The sequence below is a fragment of the Lycium ferocissimum genome, chromosome 3 (genome assembly GCF_029784015.1).
Source record: "Lycium ferocissimum isolate CSIRO_LF1 chromosome 3, AGI_CSIRO_Lferr_CH_V1, whole genome shotgun sequence".
NCBI lineage: Eukaryota > Viridiplantae > Streptophyta > Magnoliopsida > Solanales > Solanaceae > Lycium > Lycium ferocissimum.
Genome location: NC_081344.1, coordinates 35803455 through 35816782, shown reverse-complemented (window position 1 = coordinate 35816782; position 13328 = coordinate 35803455). Strand labels below are relative to the sequence as shown.

The 13328-nt window shown below is 37.5% G+C and overlaps 1 protein-coding gene across 1 annotated transcript; it reads right to left on the bottom strand.

Moving 5' to 3' along the window:
* Positions 1-1340: 1340 nt before the first annotated feature.
* LOC132048855 (uncharacterized) lies at positions 1341-4868 on the bottom strand. Its single transcript, XM_059439542.1, has 3 exons — positions 4576-4868; positions 4216-4484; positions 1341-1423 (listed from the first exon to the last, which is right to left on the bottom strand). Exons 1-3 carry the CDS (start codon positions 4866-4868, stop codon positions 1341-1343), a joined length of 645 nt encoding a protein of 214 aa, XP_059295525.1.
* Positions 4869-13328: the final 8460 nt, after the last annotated feature.

Genomic DNA, 13328 nt, shown 5'->3' with positions numbered 1-13328 from the left:
TACTTTATAATGCTTTCCATTTCTTAAGTCTAGACTTTTGTATTATGTTGTTTATTGAGTTGTATCTTTATCCGCTTTATTAAAAGCATTATAGTTAGATACAATACCATTATAAATTCATCTTCAAGTTGGGGATCGATTTGAAGGTTGCTTACTAGTCTAGGGAGATTAGTGAGATAGGAATTAGAGGTTAGTTCCTAGGTTACAGAGCCTATAACTTGAATTTGCAGAGGCTCATCATTGTAGTGGAGTTTGGGGTAAATCCTACAGAGGTGTAGGTCGTGGTTTTTATTACCCTTGTGAGTCGGGTGGTTTTTACATAAAAATCATTATTTTCATTACTTACTTGCAATTTATATATTCTGCAAGACGCTAGCATAGAACAAGTAAAGTAACATATTCCATCTTATAGGTGAAAGTTGGATACGACATAGAATAGGAAGTAGGTCGTGCAACCCAAAAATTTCACATCATATCATCCGGAACCATTTCCCATCGTGCTGTGGGAGAACATCATTCTTACCTCTTTCCCCGGTCTCATAGGACCACCTCGTACCTCATTCGGTGACTATATATATATATATATATATATATATATATATATATATATATATATATATATATATATAAATAAATAAATGAATACAGAAGGCATGGTATCATATGCCAAAAATGTACAAAAATGTCGTAAAGTATGAAACGGGTATGCGTACACCATGCAATTACATAATATCAACTCAATATCAAGAATGATTCCTCTTTCGTAGATTAGACAAACTGTGGTATGATGAAGGTGAAAATGAACTAATAGTCACAAGTATTAATCAAACATGGCTATCATAGGCCACATAAGCAACAACCATACCAAACAAGTGGATTTATCACCACCTCCAATGTCCTTAGACTTGACATTCATTCCTCGTCACAACACACTATTTTACGTTAATTATCCGTATAAATACATCGGTACCCACACAAGTGCTCATCACAGTCACTAGTATGGGACCCCTTTTCACACCCAATACACCTTCAGTAAGTATAAATTATATACGTCCTCCAATCGAAATCTAAAGAGTAAACCGCAACCTACCTCGAAAGCTGAGCGGGAGACATGAACACTCAAACCTGAGCTTTCCCCTTCTGAAGTGCCTCCAAATGATCAACGTCTATCAAATGCGAAACCACATTAACACACGAGTCCCTTGACACCCATATTGCTATACTTCTACTCGGAACCCAAAAATGAACCAAAAATAGTCAAACCTGAGCCCTAAGTGTAAAACTAGAATTTTAATTTAGAATTAGTTTACCCATAGCCTAAATAGTAAGAATCCTAAAAATCATGGAAATATAATCCCAAATGGACCCTCAATTTGTTCATTTTCACGAAACACATAACCATGGAAAACCCTCATTTCTAAGTCTAAAATAAAGGAAGAAATCATTAAATAATGGATAAATACATAGGTTTTCATTGCCTAGAATTATTTTACCCATAGCCATGGAAAACCCCCATGATTACATTGAAATCTACCATTTCCAATTCTACTAGGTTGGCTATAGTATTACATGTTACACCTCGGAATTTCGGGGCGTTATGCGGTGAATAGACTAACGCAAGTAAGGTGTTCACGATCTCCCTACAAGTAAGAAGGGATACTTAATGATTCTAATTAAGATTCCAAAGACATTTGAGGCAAGAGAAGAAAGTTCGTTGGGGAAAGTGAAGTATAAGTCGCATTTCGGAAAGGTTTCACGAACTATTGAGTTAAGGATTATTTAATAAATGTCTTTAGGAGAATTTATAAGGCTCCTTAGATGGTTAAAGAAGTATTAAAAAAGTGTTAAGAAGGTTCCATAAGGATTGAAGATCAAACGAATCAACGAGAACAATTTCAGGTAGAGGGTGAGTTATACGACCAATTATACGGTCCGTATAATGGTCCGCATAATAGTCACGGTGAAGGGTCATCACTGGAAGTATTATACGGTCACTTATACGGACCGTATAAGTGTCCGTAAAATCCATTACGGCCAGCTTTTGTTTTTTTTATATAAAGATGACCCAAGGTCTTATTTTTCATTTCTCACTTTCTCCATACCTCTTGAAACCTCTAGATTATTCCATACACCTTATTAACACATGTTGAAGAGAAATCAAAGATTAAACACCAAGAATTAGTAGAGTCAAGTGTGTGGATGCTCACTAGGGTTAATAGAAGTCAAGGTTTCCTTTGGAATTGGAGTTGGGGATTTTCTCAATTGGAGTATCTTCATCCAAAGATCATTCCTACATAATCAAAGGTGAATTTTTCATCTACTTCATGTTGTTACAAGTATTGAGGGGTTGAAAGACTTGGATTAGAGAAGAAAGTGGAATATGGAGCCCAAATGTGGAAATAATGACATTCTTGAATAATAACTTGACTTGAATCATAGTTCTTGATATGCCATGAGTATAATCTGGTTGTGAAGGATACAAATGACATTAAAGAAGTATTATAGGGGAACGAATATGGTGTTATGTCATAGTTATGGCTATGGATGACCTTGAAAGGGTGTTTTGAGAATTGAACAGTGTTTAATGTAAAGAAGTTTATTGATTATGATATAATGGGTGTGCTATTGATGTTGGGAGTTGTTTATTATATGGAGGAAGTTGTTGAAACAAAGGAAATGCTGCCCAATTTTTGTTAGCTCTTAATCATTTTAGTTGAGACTTAAGTATACTTCCAATTATCTAATTTTGGTATGAATTCTCTTGAATGTAGAATCGTGAGCTTGGAAGGAGAGCGTTTAGTTGATAAAGTTAAAGAGACGTAAAGGTATGTTAGGTTAGTCCCCTTCTTTCAAAGGCATGACTTCTATGTTATGATTTCTTTTCTATATTCCATGATCTTCTTACATCCTAAGAGTTTAAAAGTTCACGATTCTTAAGAGCTTCTTATGAGATAAAGATGAGATATGTTCCACGATAATGATGAGGATAATGATGGTACTTCAGAGATTCCAAAGCCTATGAGATGATGCTATTATGAGCTTGATAATCCTATCTTTATGATTTTATTGATGTTATTTCTTATTGTTGTCTCACCTCATGACATTAGTTCCTTCAAGGTGAGACCTAGCGATGATGTTGACCCATAACATAATCGGAGGTTACCGACCTTACGTCACTCTGATAGAGTTGTAGCTTTCACTTGGGCTCTCATGCATGCTTAAGTTATTTTCATGTATGATTACACTGTGCCTACATGGCCGAGCAGTATAACACCGCACCACCCTATAAGTGGCCGAGCAGAGAGACCACTGCAGTGGGCAGCTTACACCTCGGACGCGGGAGGCCTGGACGCGGGTTAATAATGATCACACCGTACCTATATGGTTGGGCAGCTTATATATGTATTATATGATACTATTTTTACTATAAAAGTTAGCATGCATGACTCCGCCTTAAGAGGCAATCAGTTACAGGTTTGTTCTTCATCTTATGCTCTTTTATTTCTTTATTATGTTGTTGTACATGCCTTACATACTCAGTATAATGTTCGTACTGATGTCCTTTCTTTTATGGATGCTGAGTTCATGCCCGCAGGTAGACAGGGAGACGGCGCAGATGCTTAGGAGCTTGTTTCAGCAGACTTGCAGGAGCACTCCACTACTCCGGAGTTGCCGCCCATTGGTATATTTTTTTGTGTACATACTGGGGCATGGCGGGGTTCTGTCCCGTCCTTATGATTTTCGCATTCCAGTTAGAGGCTCGTAGATACTTATATGTGGGTTGTAGATGTTAAGTGACTCCTTCATTGTATATTTTGTACATTATTTTTGTAGCCTTATGGGCCTATGTATGCACACACATGGTTTGGGAGTTATTTGAAGATCGTTTTATGATAAGTTTTGTGTTGAAAATGATATATGCCCAGGTTGAGTATGATAGATAGCTTGATGAGTGGTGCTCGGTAGCCAGCTCCGGGTATCCATCATGGCCCACTAGTTGGGTCGTGACATTACGGTGATAGATTCTAACTGGACAGTCCCTATACATATGTCTAGCTATAACCGACTCTTTAACTAGAGTGGACACTTCAAAGGGTTCATGCAACTTTTCTGGCTCTATCCCAAATCCCTTAGTGACAAATAGGGTTACATATGATAGGGTGGATCCAGGATCCATAAGGGCATAAATATCATAATTGAAGACTATTAGTATACCTGTAACAACATCCACACGTGCCTTTGTACCTTGACGACCTGCTAGCGCATGCAAGCGGTTCTGACCCCTGCCTGTATTGCAAGACTTTGCTGCAGCACATCGAAATTGGGCTTGTGAATTTGAAGCTCCTGAATTTATGGATTGAGCCACATTACCTCTGGTATCCTTTCTCGCTGATGGACAGTCCCTCTGATAGTGACCTCGTTGGCCACACCCGAAGCATACATCTATGCCCATGCGACATTCCCCTGGGTGCCTCTTACCACACCTGTTGCAGGCTGGATTATCAATGGTCTTCTGACCTAAATTGACCTGTGATTGTGAGCCTGCTGCTCTGATATTCTTTTTTTTAATCATACCTTGACCTAGGGATTGGTGCACTGGTTGTAGAAGGAGTAAGTCCTGATGACCCATTTTTGAAAAATTGTCTGCCTCTACCTCTTTGAGATCCCCTATCGCTGAAATTACCTATAGACTTAGCTCTCTTACTAAACTCCTTGTCCTTCTCTTTCTGTCGTGCCTCTTCTTCCTTCATTCTGTCCACATTACCTTGTACAAAAGCACCAATCTTGGTAATATTCATTTCTTCATTTTGAGCAGCGATATTAGAATCATCATGCAACAAATTCATCCTAAATCGCAGGAGACGCATCTTCCCCTCGGTACTGTTCCCACGACTCATAGCAAATATTAGCAATATCCTTCAATTGATAAGCTGCAAACTTTGTTGCCTCTATCTCATTAGCATGCACGACACAAAAAAATTTCTGAACTTCATAAATAAAGTTCTGTAGATCCTCAGCCTTATTGGACCCTGTGAATATGGAGGGTTCATACGGATGAACTCTTTAATCCTGAAACTAGACGACCCCTCATTAGCACCTGCACTTGGAGCCGTTCCCTGACATTGGGCTTGCGTGACAACAATCTCGGTGAACATCTAGATAGCTCCCCTAACGTCCATATCTGTGGAACTGGGCAGCAAAGGGATTGTACAATAGACCTCCGCAGGCCTCTCAGTAGTAGGCGAGGGTAAAGTCAGGGGTGCTAAACCCGACGAAACTTTTTGATCCCTGGTGCCAACTCTCTGAGCCTCAAAGTCCACCACTTGAGCAGCATTAGCAACAACCCTCTTACTTGTAGCGGACTTTCTCCTAGCATACCTTTTCTTAGCAGGCATTTTCTGAAAGAAACGCAATATGCACGAGTTAGAAGAGTTCTTGAAGGCATAGCTCTAATTGCATGATAGACAGTATGAAAGATTTGAGACAATCCTAAGGGGTCGTTTGGTACGTAGACAAAATTATCCCAGGATTGCAATCTTGGGACTAATTTATCCCATCTCTTGAGACTAATTTGTCCCATCCAGGAGATGGGATACGATGGGATACGATGGGATAATCCCAAGATTAATGGGATACGATGGGATATCCTATCTTTAAGTTTGGGATGCACTTTATACTTTGTTTGGTACAAGGTATAAATTTATCCCAGAATAAATTTATACCTTCTACCAAACATGGTACAAAATTAATCCCACAGTTAGTACTGGGATATCCCAGCTAATACCGTGAACCAAACGACCCTTAAATGTCTTGGTGGTTAACTTTTTACATGTGTGGTGCGCACACACATAAAAGTGACTCCACTGGACACGGTTTCATAGAATTCCTAAGACACTTGAACCTAGTGCTCTGATACCAAGCTATCACGCCCCAAACCTGGGCCTAGACGTAACACGTCACTCGGTGCCTTACTGCATGTAACTGAGCAAGCCACATGGCTTACTGAATCAACATAGGACATGTACTGATGCAGAATTTAAGCTCAAAGATGAATAGTTTGAATAAAACATGTGACGTCATAATACTACTGAAAGTATTATTTAAAACATAAGTGTGGAAAAATAGTTTGAAACATATTTGTGTAACCCACAAGGCTAAACATAACTGAATATTGAACATGACATACTAAATAGTCTATAAAACCTCTGACATGAGTCTAAAAACACTGAACTGTTGTTGGGACAAGGCCCCCGCATACCTGACAAAGAGCTGATGACATAACATGACTACTGAAAATAAATGGTAACGCCCCAAAGTAAGTGGGGCTCACCAATTAGCTGATACAATGGAGTCCTAGCGAGCAGATCCGTCATCCTAAAAATCAAAGACTTGCATCATGAATTGTAGGCCTCGGGCAAAAGGGACATAAGTACATTGGATTGTACTTGTATGTAAATCAACTGAATGAAAGAACTGCAAGTGGGGTGCTCGAGAATAGGCATCCAAAATCAATAACATGGACACATAAGTAATCTGAAATTGAAACTGTAACTATAAGTTGTAAAATGTAACTGGATACTGTAAAGCTGTAACTATAACTGAATTACGACATGACCATGATCTGCATGGTCAAGTTGTAACTTGAGTAAATTTTTTTATGTATATATACATATCTGTGGCAGAGCATTAGTAAAACGGACATGTAATCCACCATGTGAGTATGTGGCGTCAGGCCGCTTACCTGACCAGCTGAGCCATCTCATACCTTGCCCAGATAAGAGACATGAACATGACTTGAATTGATCCATAAAATAACTCCAAATGGGTAACATGAAGGAATCGTACTAACTTGGCAGAGCGATCCTTATCTTATGCTGGCATACATAGTTTTAGGTATTAAACCTTCTTAGTAATCTGTGCAACTCGCAAAAACATGAACATGAACATAGTTGGGTGAAATGCCCATGACTTGTACAACTTGACTTGTAAACATGATTTGTGTGTATAATCTAACATGTATATGGATATATAACATAACTTGTATGAAGCATAGAAACATATAAAATCTACAGAACGGAATAACATTAGTTCTTGACTTGTATTTGAGAACCCATGGAGTTCTAAACATCAGTATTCATGGATTATGGACAGATTCATGATAATTGAAATGATATTCATGAATACGAATAAAGGGAATGTTGACACCCAATTTTTGCCCTCCAGAAATTCAAATTAACTAGTCAAGCTTCTTGAACTTCGAACAGTGAAAGAATTATTTAGAAAATCAAAAAAATACTTTCTAAACTATTTTTGGCGTTATTTTGTCATCTCATTTGGAAAAATACGCTAATATATATTATGTATATTTACACATAATTTTAAGTATTAGTTATGTTTGTTAGGAAATCATTCCATGCAAAAAGCAGGTATTTTAATTAAGTACGTATTTTTAATTATTATAATTAAGTAAATTATCTCAAATAATATTTTAGTTTGTTAAAATGAAGAAGATTAATTAATTAACTGAATATTTAATTTATCTTAATTTTACTTCAATTAGTTTAATTTTAAAAGGTTGGTTTGATTTTACTAAGATTGGATTTAATTGGCTATTATAGACAAGCTTTTGGTTACAATTAAATGCAAAAGGCCACAATTTAAGTTCAATTTTGGCCAACCTCTTAAACCCCAAATTAGCCCAAAAACGGCAACATTGCCTAGCCCAACAACCCTAAGTGGCCAGCCCAATACATCTTTTAACACCCCAGATCAATTCTCATTCTTTGTTGACTCAGAATGAAGAACGAACCTATGCCCTTTCCCTGTACCGATGAACACTGAATCCCCCAAACCTCATGCTTTATCCAGCTGTCTTCGGCCAAAATCGGTAATGTTTCAGAGAGCTTTTGCTTTTCACTAGTCTTGTTCGCCCGTTTCAGGAAAAGAAATTTATTAAGTCCTTGCCCTCTTCTTCCAACGATTCAATTTCTTAAACGATAAGATTGATTTCCCCTTCTTTTTCTATTTTCTTTCAGATTTCTTTTCAATTTCCAAAGACATCACATTTTAATTTCAAACATTTTAAAGAAGATTCGGACTTCAAAGTCCAATTGAGCTATTTTTCAGATTTGAAAAAAAAAAGCCCCATATCGATTTTGGACTCTTCAAAACCCTGGAGTTAGGGATTTATAAATAGAACCCGATTTCTTCATTCTCAATATGGTTTTTACACCTAAACAACTGAATTTTTTATGTTCACTTAACTTAAAACAAGAATATATCCTGAGTTCTCTAAGTTAAATTTTTATTTTTATTTTGATTCATCTCTCACGTTAATTCGAAGTGGTGAAAGAGCTTGACGTCTCTCTTCGCCCCTGTCGCTGCTCGACTAAAAGGAATTGCATGTCAACAAGCAAGCGCTTGGTCTATCAATCAAACATGAAGATACCGCTCAACATCCTAAAGAATAGCACATCAATACTAAGTGTCAAAGATCAACGACGTCACTTGGCCAACCATGATTATCATAAAGCGGTTGTAGCGGACACTGAGTCTTTAACAACGAGCAGAAATATCAAACAAAAGTCATTCGATGACACAAGCCAAATGACAGAATTCTTAACTCTACTCTCAATTCTAGTAACTACTTTGTCATTGCCTTTGACTCCTTTAACGGTTTATTCGGAATTTTGCAGAAATCAATGTCAAGTCTTTAATGACTTGCTTTGCCGTCAAACTGAGTCGGTATGCTAAAGAGAAATACCAAACTCCCCATCAAAGTCAAAACTATAACACAAGTGTTTGATGCAAACATAACTTAGCGCTACGATGATTTTAGCCCTCGTTTTTCAGAGATCAAGCTGACAACATTCTCAAAGAAATGAGGATAGTATGTCCATGTAAAGTCTTACTTATGGATGTGTCGCCGGCCACATTTATAGTTACGAGGTTGCAAGCCTCTTTTCCCTATGCTCGAATGACAGAAATCACTTATCTCTAATACACCATTATCCCACCTGAACTGCGCTCAACCTGATTCCTATTATTACGGGATAGGCACTATACGAGCTTAGTCATACCAACCAAAAAACCCAAAAATAAAATGAAAAAACAAAACCCTTAGAAAGCCACAGGGGGAAGAATTTTTTAGAGTCTCAAAAATTCCAAAAATCAGAGTTAGCACGAGATACATCTTCAACTAAGGCAGAATTTTTTAGAGGATCTCGATATGCCAAATTGCATGTCAAGAATATCCCACATAGATTTCAAACTAATCAAACTTAAGGTTGTTTTTAAAACTTTTCTGGGCCAAAATCCCAAACCTTAAGGTAATAAAAAGAGAGGAAGTACATTTAGACCATAATTTGGAGTACGATGGCTTTGGGGAATAAAATATGGTTGACCAAATGAGCTAAAATGGAATAAAATAAGTTAATTTCCCTTTATATATATGTATATAAAACCTGCTCTATGTTTTTCAAATGGAGATATACTCTATTTATTTTATATATATATATATACAACCTATAAGGGGCAAAATCATAACACTGGACCAAATTAGTAGAAACTCTACTTAAGAGAAAATCTTAAGTGTGTTTTGGTCCAAAAACGAAGTGGTTCCAACCCCCTTATAACATTTTCAAAGAAACCAACTCTTTTTCTTAGTATATATATTTTGCCAAAAGATGGAGTTATGAAATGGCAATTTTTTTGCAAGAAAAAAACATTGTAGCACATAATCACAATTAATCACACATTGAAGCTCGATGGTCAACCGTATTCTACTGATCCTTAATACTAGGGTGCTTAAAATCTTCCCTAGGGGATCACCAAAATCTTTACGTCTAACTCTGGTTTAAAAAGAATTTTTCTCTTGTTTGAATAAACCCTTTTAACTCGGTTCTCCTAATTTACTTTATAAAATTAGATGGAGACTCCAAAAATATAAAATCCAAATAGAGTCCACAACCTCTTAGTAGCTTTTATGCACCCACGTAAAAGTGAACCCTAACAGGGAACATGATTGAGCATAATAACACATAAATATTTACATGTATCTAGGGTTTATCATGAACTGAGAAATAATTTCCTAACTCTGAGGAGAAATTGTGTTTTTATGAATTAAATGTGGCGTGGAGAACAGTGATGTTCCCTTATGCGGATAGAAGCCCTACATACCTTAGTTTCTCCAAAACACCCAAAGAAGAATCCAAATTTGAAGAAGAATCCCAAAAATCATTGAATCCTTGAGAAAGGTTTTCTTGAAAACTCTAGGATTGTATAGCAGAATCTTGCCAAAAATCCATGTATAATCATTAGAATTACTTAGAAATATTTAGGAGGGACTTACCTTGATGTAGGAGGACGAGGAAAGGAGAGAAAATTTATGGTAGGGTTTGAAGAAGTGATGAGTAGGATGAAAAATAAGGAAAACAACGCACTTAAAAAGGTTGCAGGGATTGCACACCATGGAGGACACATTGCGTGCCCTACAACGTGCGATGCCTTGCCTGCTCAAGTGTGTGCTCGCGCACACAATGTGTCTCACTTTGCTTCCCGGGCGCACACGACATGGCCTTGGGATGCCAGTTTGCTCGCGTCACGAGCCTGTGGACGAGCACCAGTGACATCTCTTTAGTAAAAAGTACATAAATTTTTATACGGAGATCCTCCTGACCTGATCCTTTTGTCAATGGAAAGGTATTTTAAACAGCTACAACTTTCATCAAAGGAATCTTTCCTAAATTCTCAACTAATAAAAGTGTAACGACCTGTTTGGCCGTTACGTTAATTTTGACCTTGTTGACATTTTTTTGAGCTTCATTAACATATATTAGACTTGAGGGGATGGGTGGTACAATTTTTGAGGTCATCGGGTGAATATTAGATTGGTTTTCGTGATAATAAGCGTCCAAAAAAATGTTTGACCCAAAGTTGACTAAAGTTGACTATTGGGTAAACAGATCTTTTTCAAAAATTCGTCAATTCTGAGAGGTCCGAATGGTCATTTGTGACTTACAAGTATGTTAGTTCATTTCCCAATGAATTAGAGTGTGTTTTAGAACTTGGCTTGAAAAGTTGGTTTTGGGGTATTGGAGGTTGACTTGGTCAACGAGACCCCTGTTGGGAAATCCGAGGCCATGGGTGACTTCGTAGCACATTTTTATGCGTGTTTTCATGTTTGTTTTGTATTTGTGGGGCCTCGGGTGATAGTCCGACTTCAGGTTGAAAATGGTCAAAAAAAATATTTTTCTGGTGACTGGTGTTCGCTGCAGCGGCACCAGTACAGCGACAGCTGTATCGCCATAGCGATGGTCCTACCACTATAGAAGCTTAGTGTAATGTAGGGTGACCGCCATAGCGGCCATGTCACCGCGGTAGCAGTTCCGCCGTAGCGAACTGCAGATGTCTGTAGCGGTTGACGGGGACTTAAATGCCTTAAATCATTTTTAAAAACCTGTCACTACTTATTCATTACTCTCGCTTCTAGAGCAATTTTGAGAGTTAGAGTCTTCCAATAACAAAAGGATTAAAGTGGGTTTTTGGGGTTTCTTTGTTGAATGAACTTTTGATTAGCAAACCTTGATTTGTTGATGGAATAAGCTTATATTAGTTTGGATTTGATGGGTAATATCTATATAAACATGAATCCTTCATTATTAGTAACCAATTTATGATTTTGAGAGTTAGGGTTCATACCCAAAATTTGGGGTTTCACTTTAAATACGAATTTATCTTAATATTGAGTTGTTCTAGGAATTGATTAGTGGGTTTTGATCACTTAGACTTGAATTGCATGTTTCACTTTCAAATTTCCCGGTTTGCCCTTGTGGGCCCATTTCCCCAAATTCCACAGGCTTAAGTTGACTGAATTAAAAGCCTAGCAATATGGGTATTGTTCTTCATGATTTCTAATCTTGATTACATTATAAATAGACCTGAAGTATTTAGAGGCATTAAGGACTGGCAAGGAGCTCTCATGATTTGTTTGGGATTCCTGTTCGGCAGTCCAGGTAGGTTATGGCTTACCTTTTTGGTTAGACTCCGGTTAGCGACTCGTATGTAGTACTAGGAAATTGTTAGAGACATCATGTGAACCTTCGGGTATGAAATTTGGGATTGAATTCTTAGGTTGTTACTGTTGTGTGACTTGTGTGTTCGGGCTCGTGGCCTGTAGAATCCCTAGGTTTATGCTTGACTTTTTTTATGTGAATTGGTGGTTTCTGTGTATTATGGAAGACTGGTTGGAAGGAACAGATTCATGTTATTCTTGTACTATGATGGTTGTCCTTATATGAATTGACTGGAATCCATATGTTATTTATGATATTCTCATTTTATGACATACTTTCTCATATCCATGACATATCTGTGTTGATCATGATATTGGAAGATGGTAATGACCGAGGTAAGTATGATTCATGCGACATTACTATATTTGCATAGCCATCTCTATGTTGTGTGATACAGAGTGTTTAGCAATGATATTGGATGGAGGAGTCATTCTAGGCTGTGTGATACGGAATAATAGTACATGGACTTAGTGGTCCCCCATGAGTCATGACTGTCGAGAGGTGGACATCGTACCCTCGGAGCATGTGTGTATCATTGCATTGCATTCCATTTGCTTACACATTATAGTGTTCTTATTGTCATTTGGATTGATATTGATCTTCGGTGATATTTGACTTATTGGGTGATCATTGGTTTATGTCTGGATTCGTGAAATATTTGAGACATCGTTTGGTAATTGATTGTACTACTTGGACTTGTTGACTTGTATTTGTCTGTCGCTAAGTGTTCGAACTATTGTTGGCCTATGATGCTTAATCAGTACTGTGTTTGTACTGATGCTACCTTGCTACACTCTTTTTATGAGTGCATAGTACGTTGTTGGAGAGACTTCCATCTCTCGTGACTGATCCTGAGGCCTAATTCACTAGCATCCAGGGTGAGTACTTGGAAGATCTACAGCCCGGATGACTACTCTTTCATTACTTTTCTTATTTCTATCTTTGAGACAATATTTATCTATAAGACTATGTATTCAGACTTACTATGTATTCAGACTTCATCTATGTAGTAGCTCTTGTACAACTTAGACCAGATTTGTTTGGGCATGTATTATTCCGCACTTATTATTACTTTTATATCAGACTTATTTATATATAGTTGGGAGTTGATTTCATTTTTTTTGGGTGTTGGTTAAGGGACGGGTTCACTTACTAAGGTAGAAAATGGTAGGCACCCGCACATTTTCCGAGTTGGGGTATGAAAAAGAGGGTTATAGTCGCTTGTAGTAAGCCCTTATGCAATTTCACTTGAAA

Coding starts and splice junctions, on each gene's coding strand:
- LOC132048855 (XM_059439542.1), bottom strand. CDS start 4,868: ATGCGTCTCCTGCGATTTAGGATGAATTTGTTGCATGATGATTCTAAT. Junction 4,485..4,575: donor GCACCAATCCCTAGGTCAAG/GTATGATTAAAA, acceptor AGCCTGCAACAG/GTGTGGTAAGAGGCACCCAG. Junction 1,424..4,215: donor ACGTGTGGATGTTGTTACAG/GTATACTAATAG, acceptor CCTTTATTTTAG/ACTTAGAAATGAGGGTTTTC.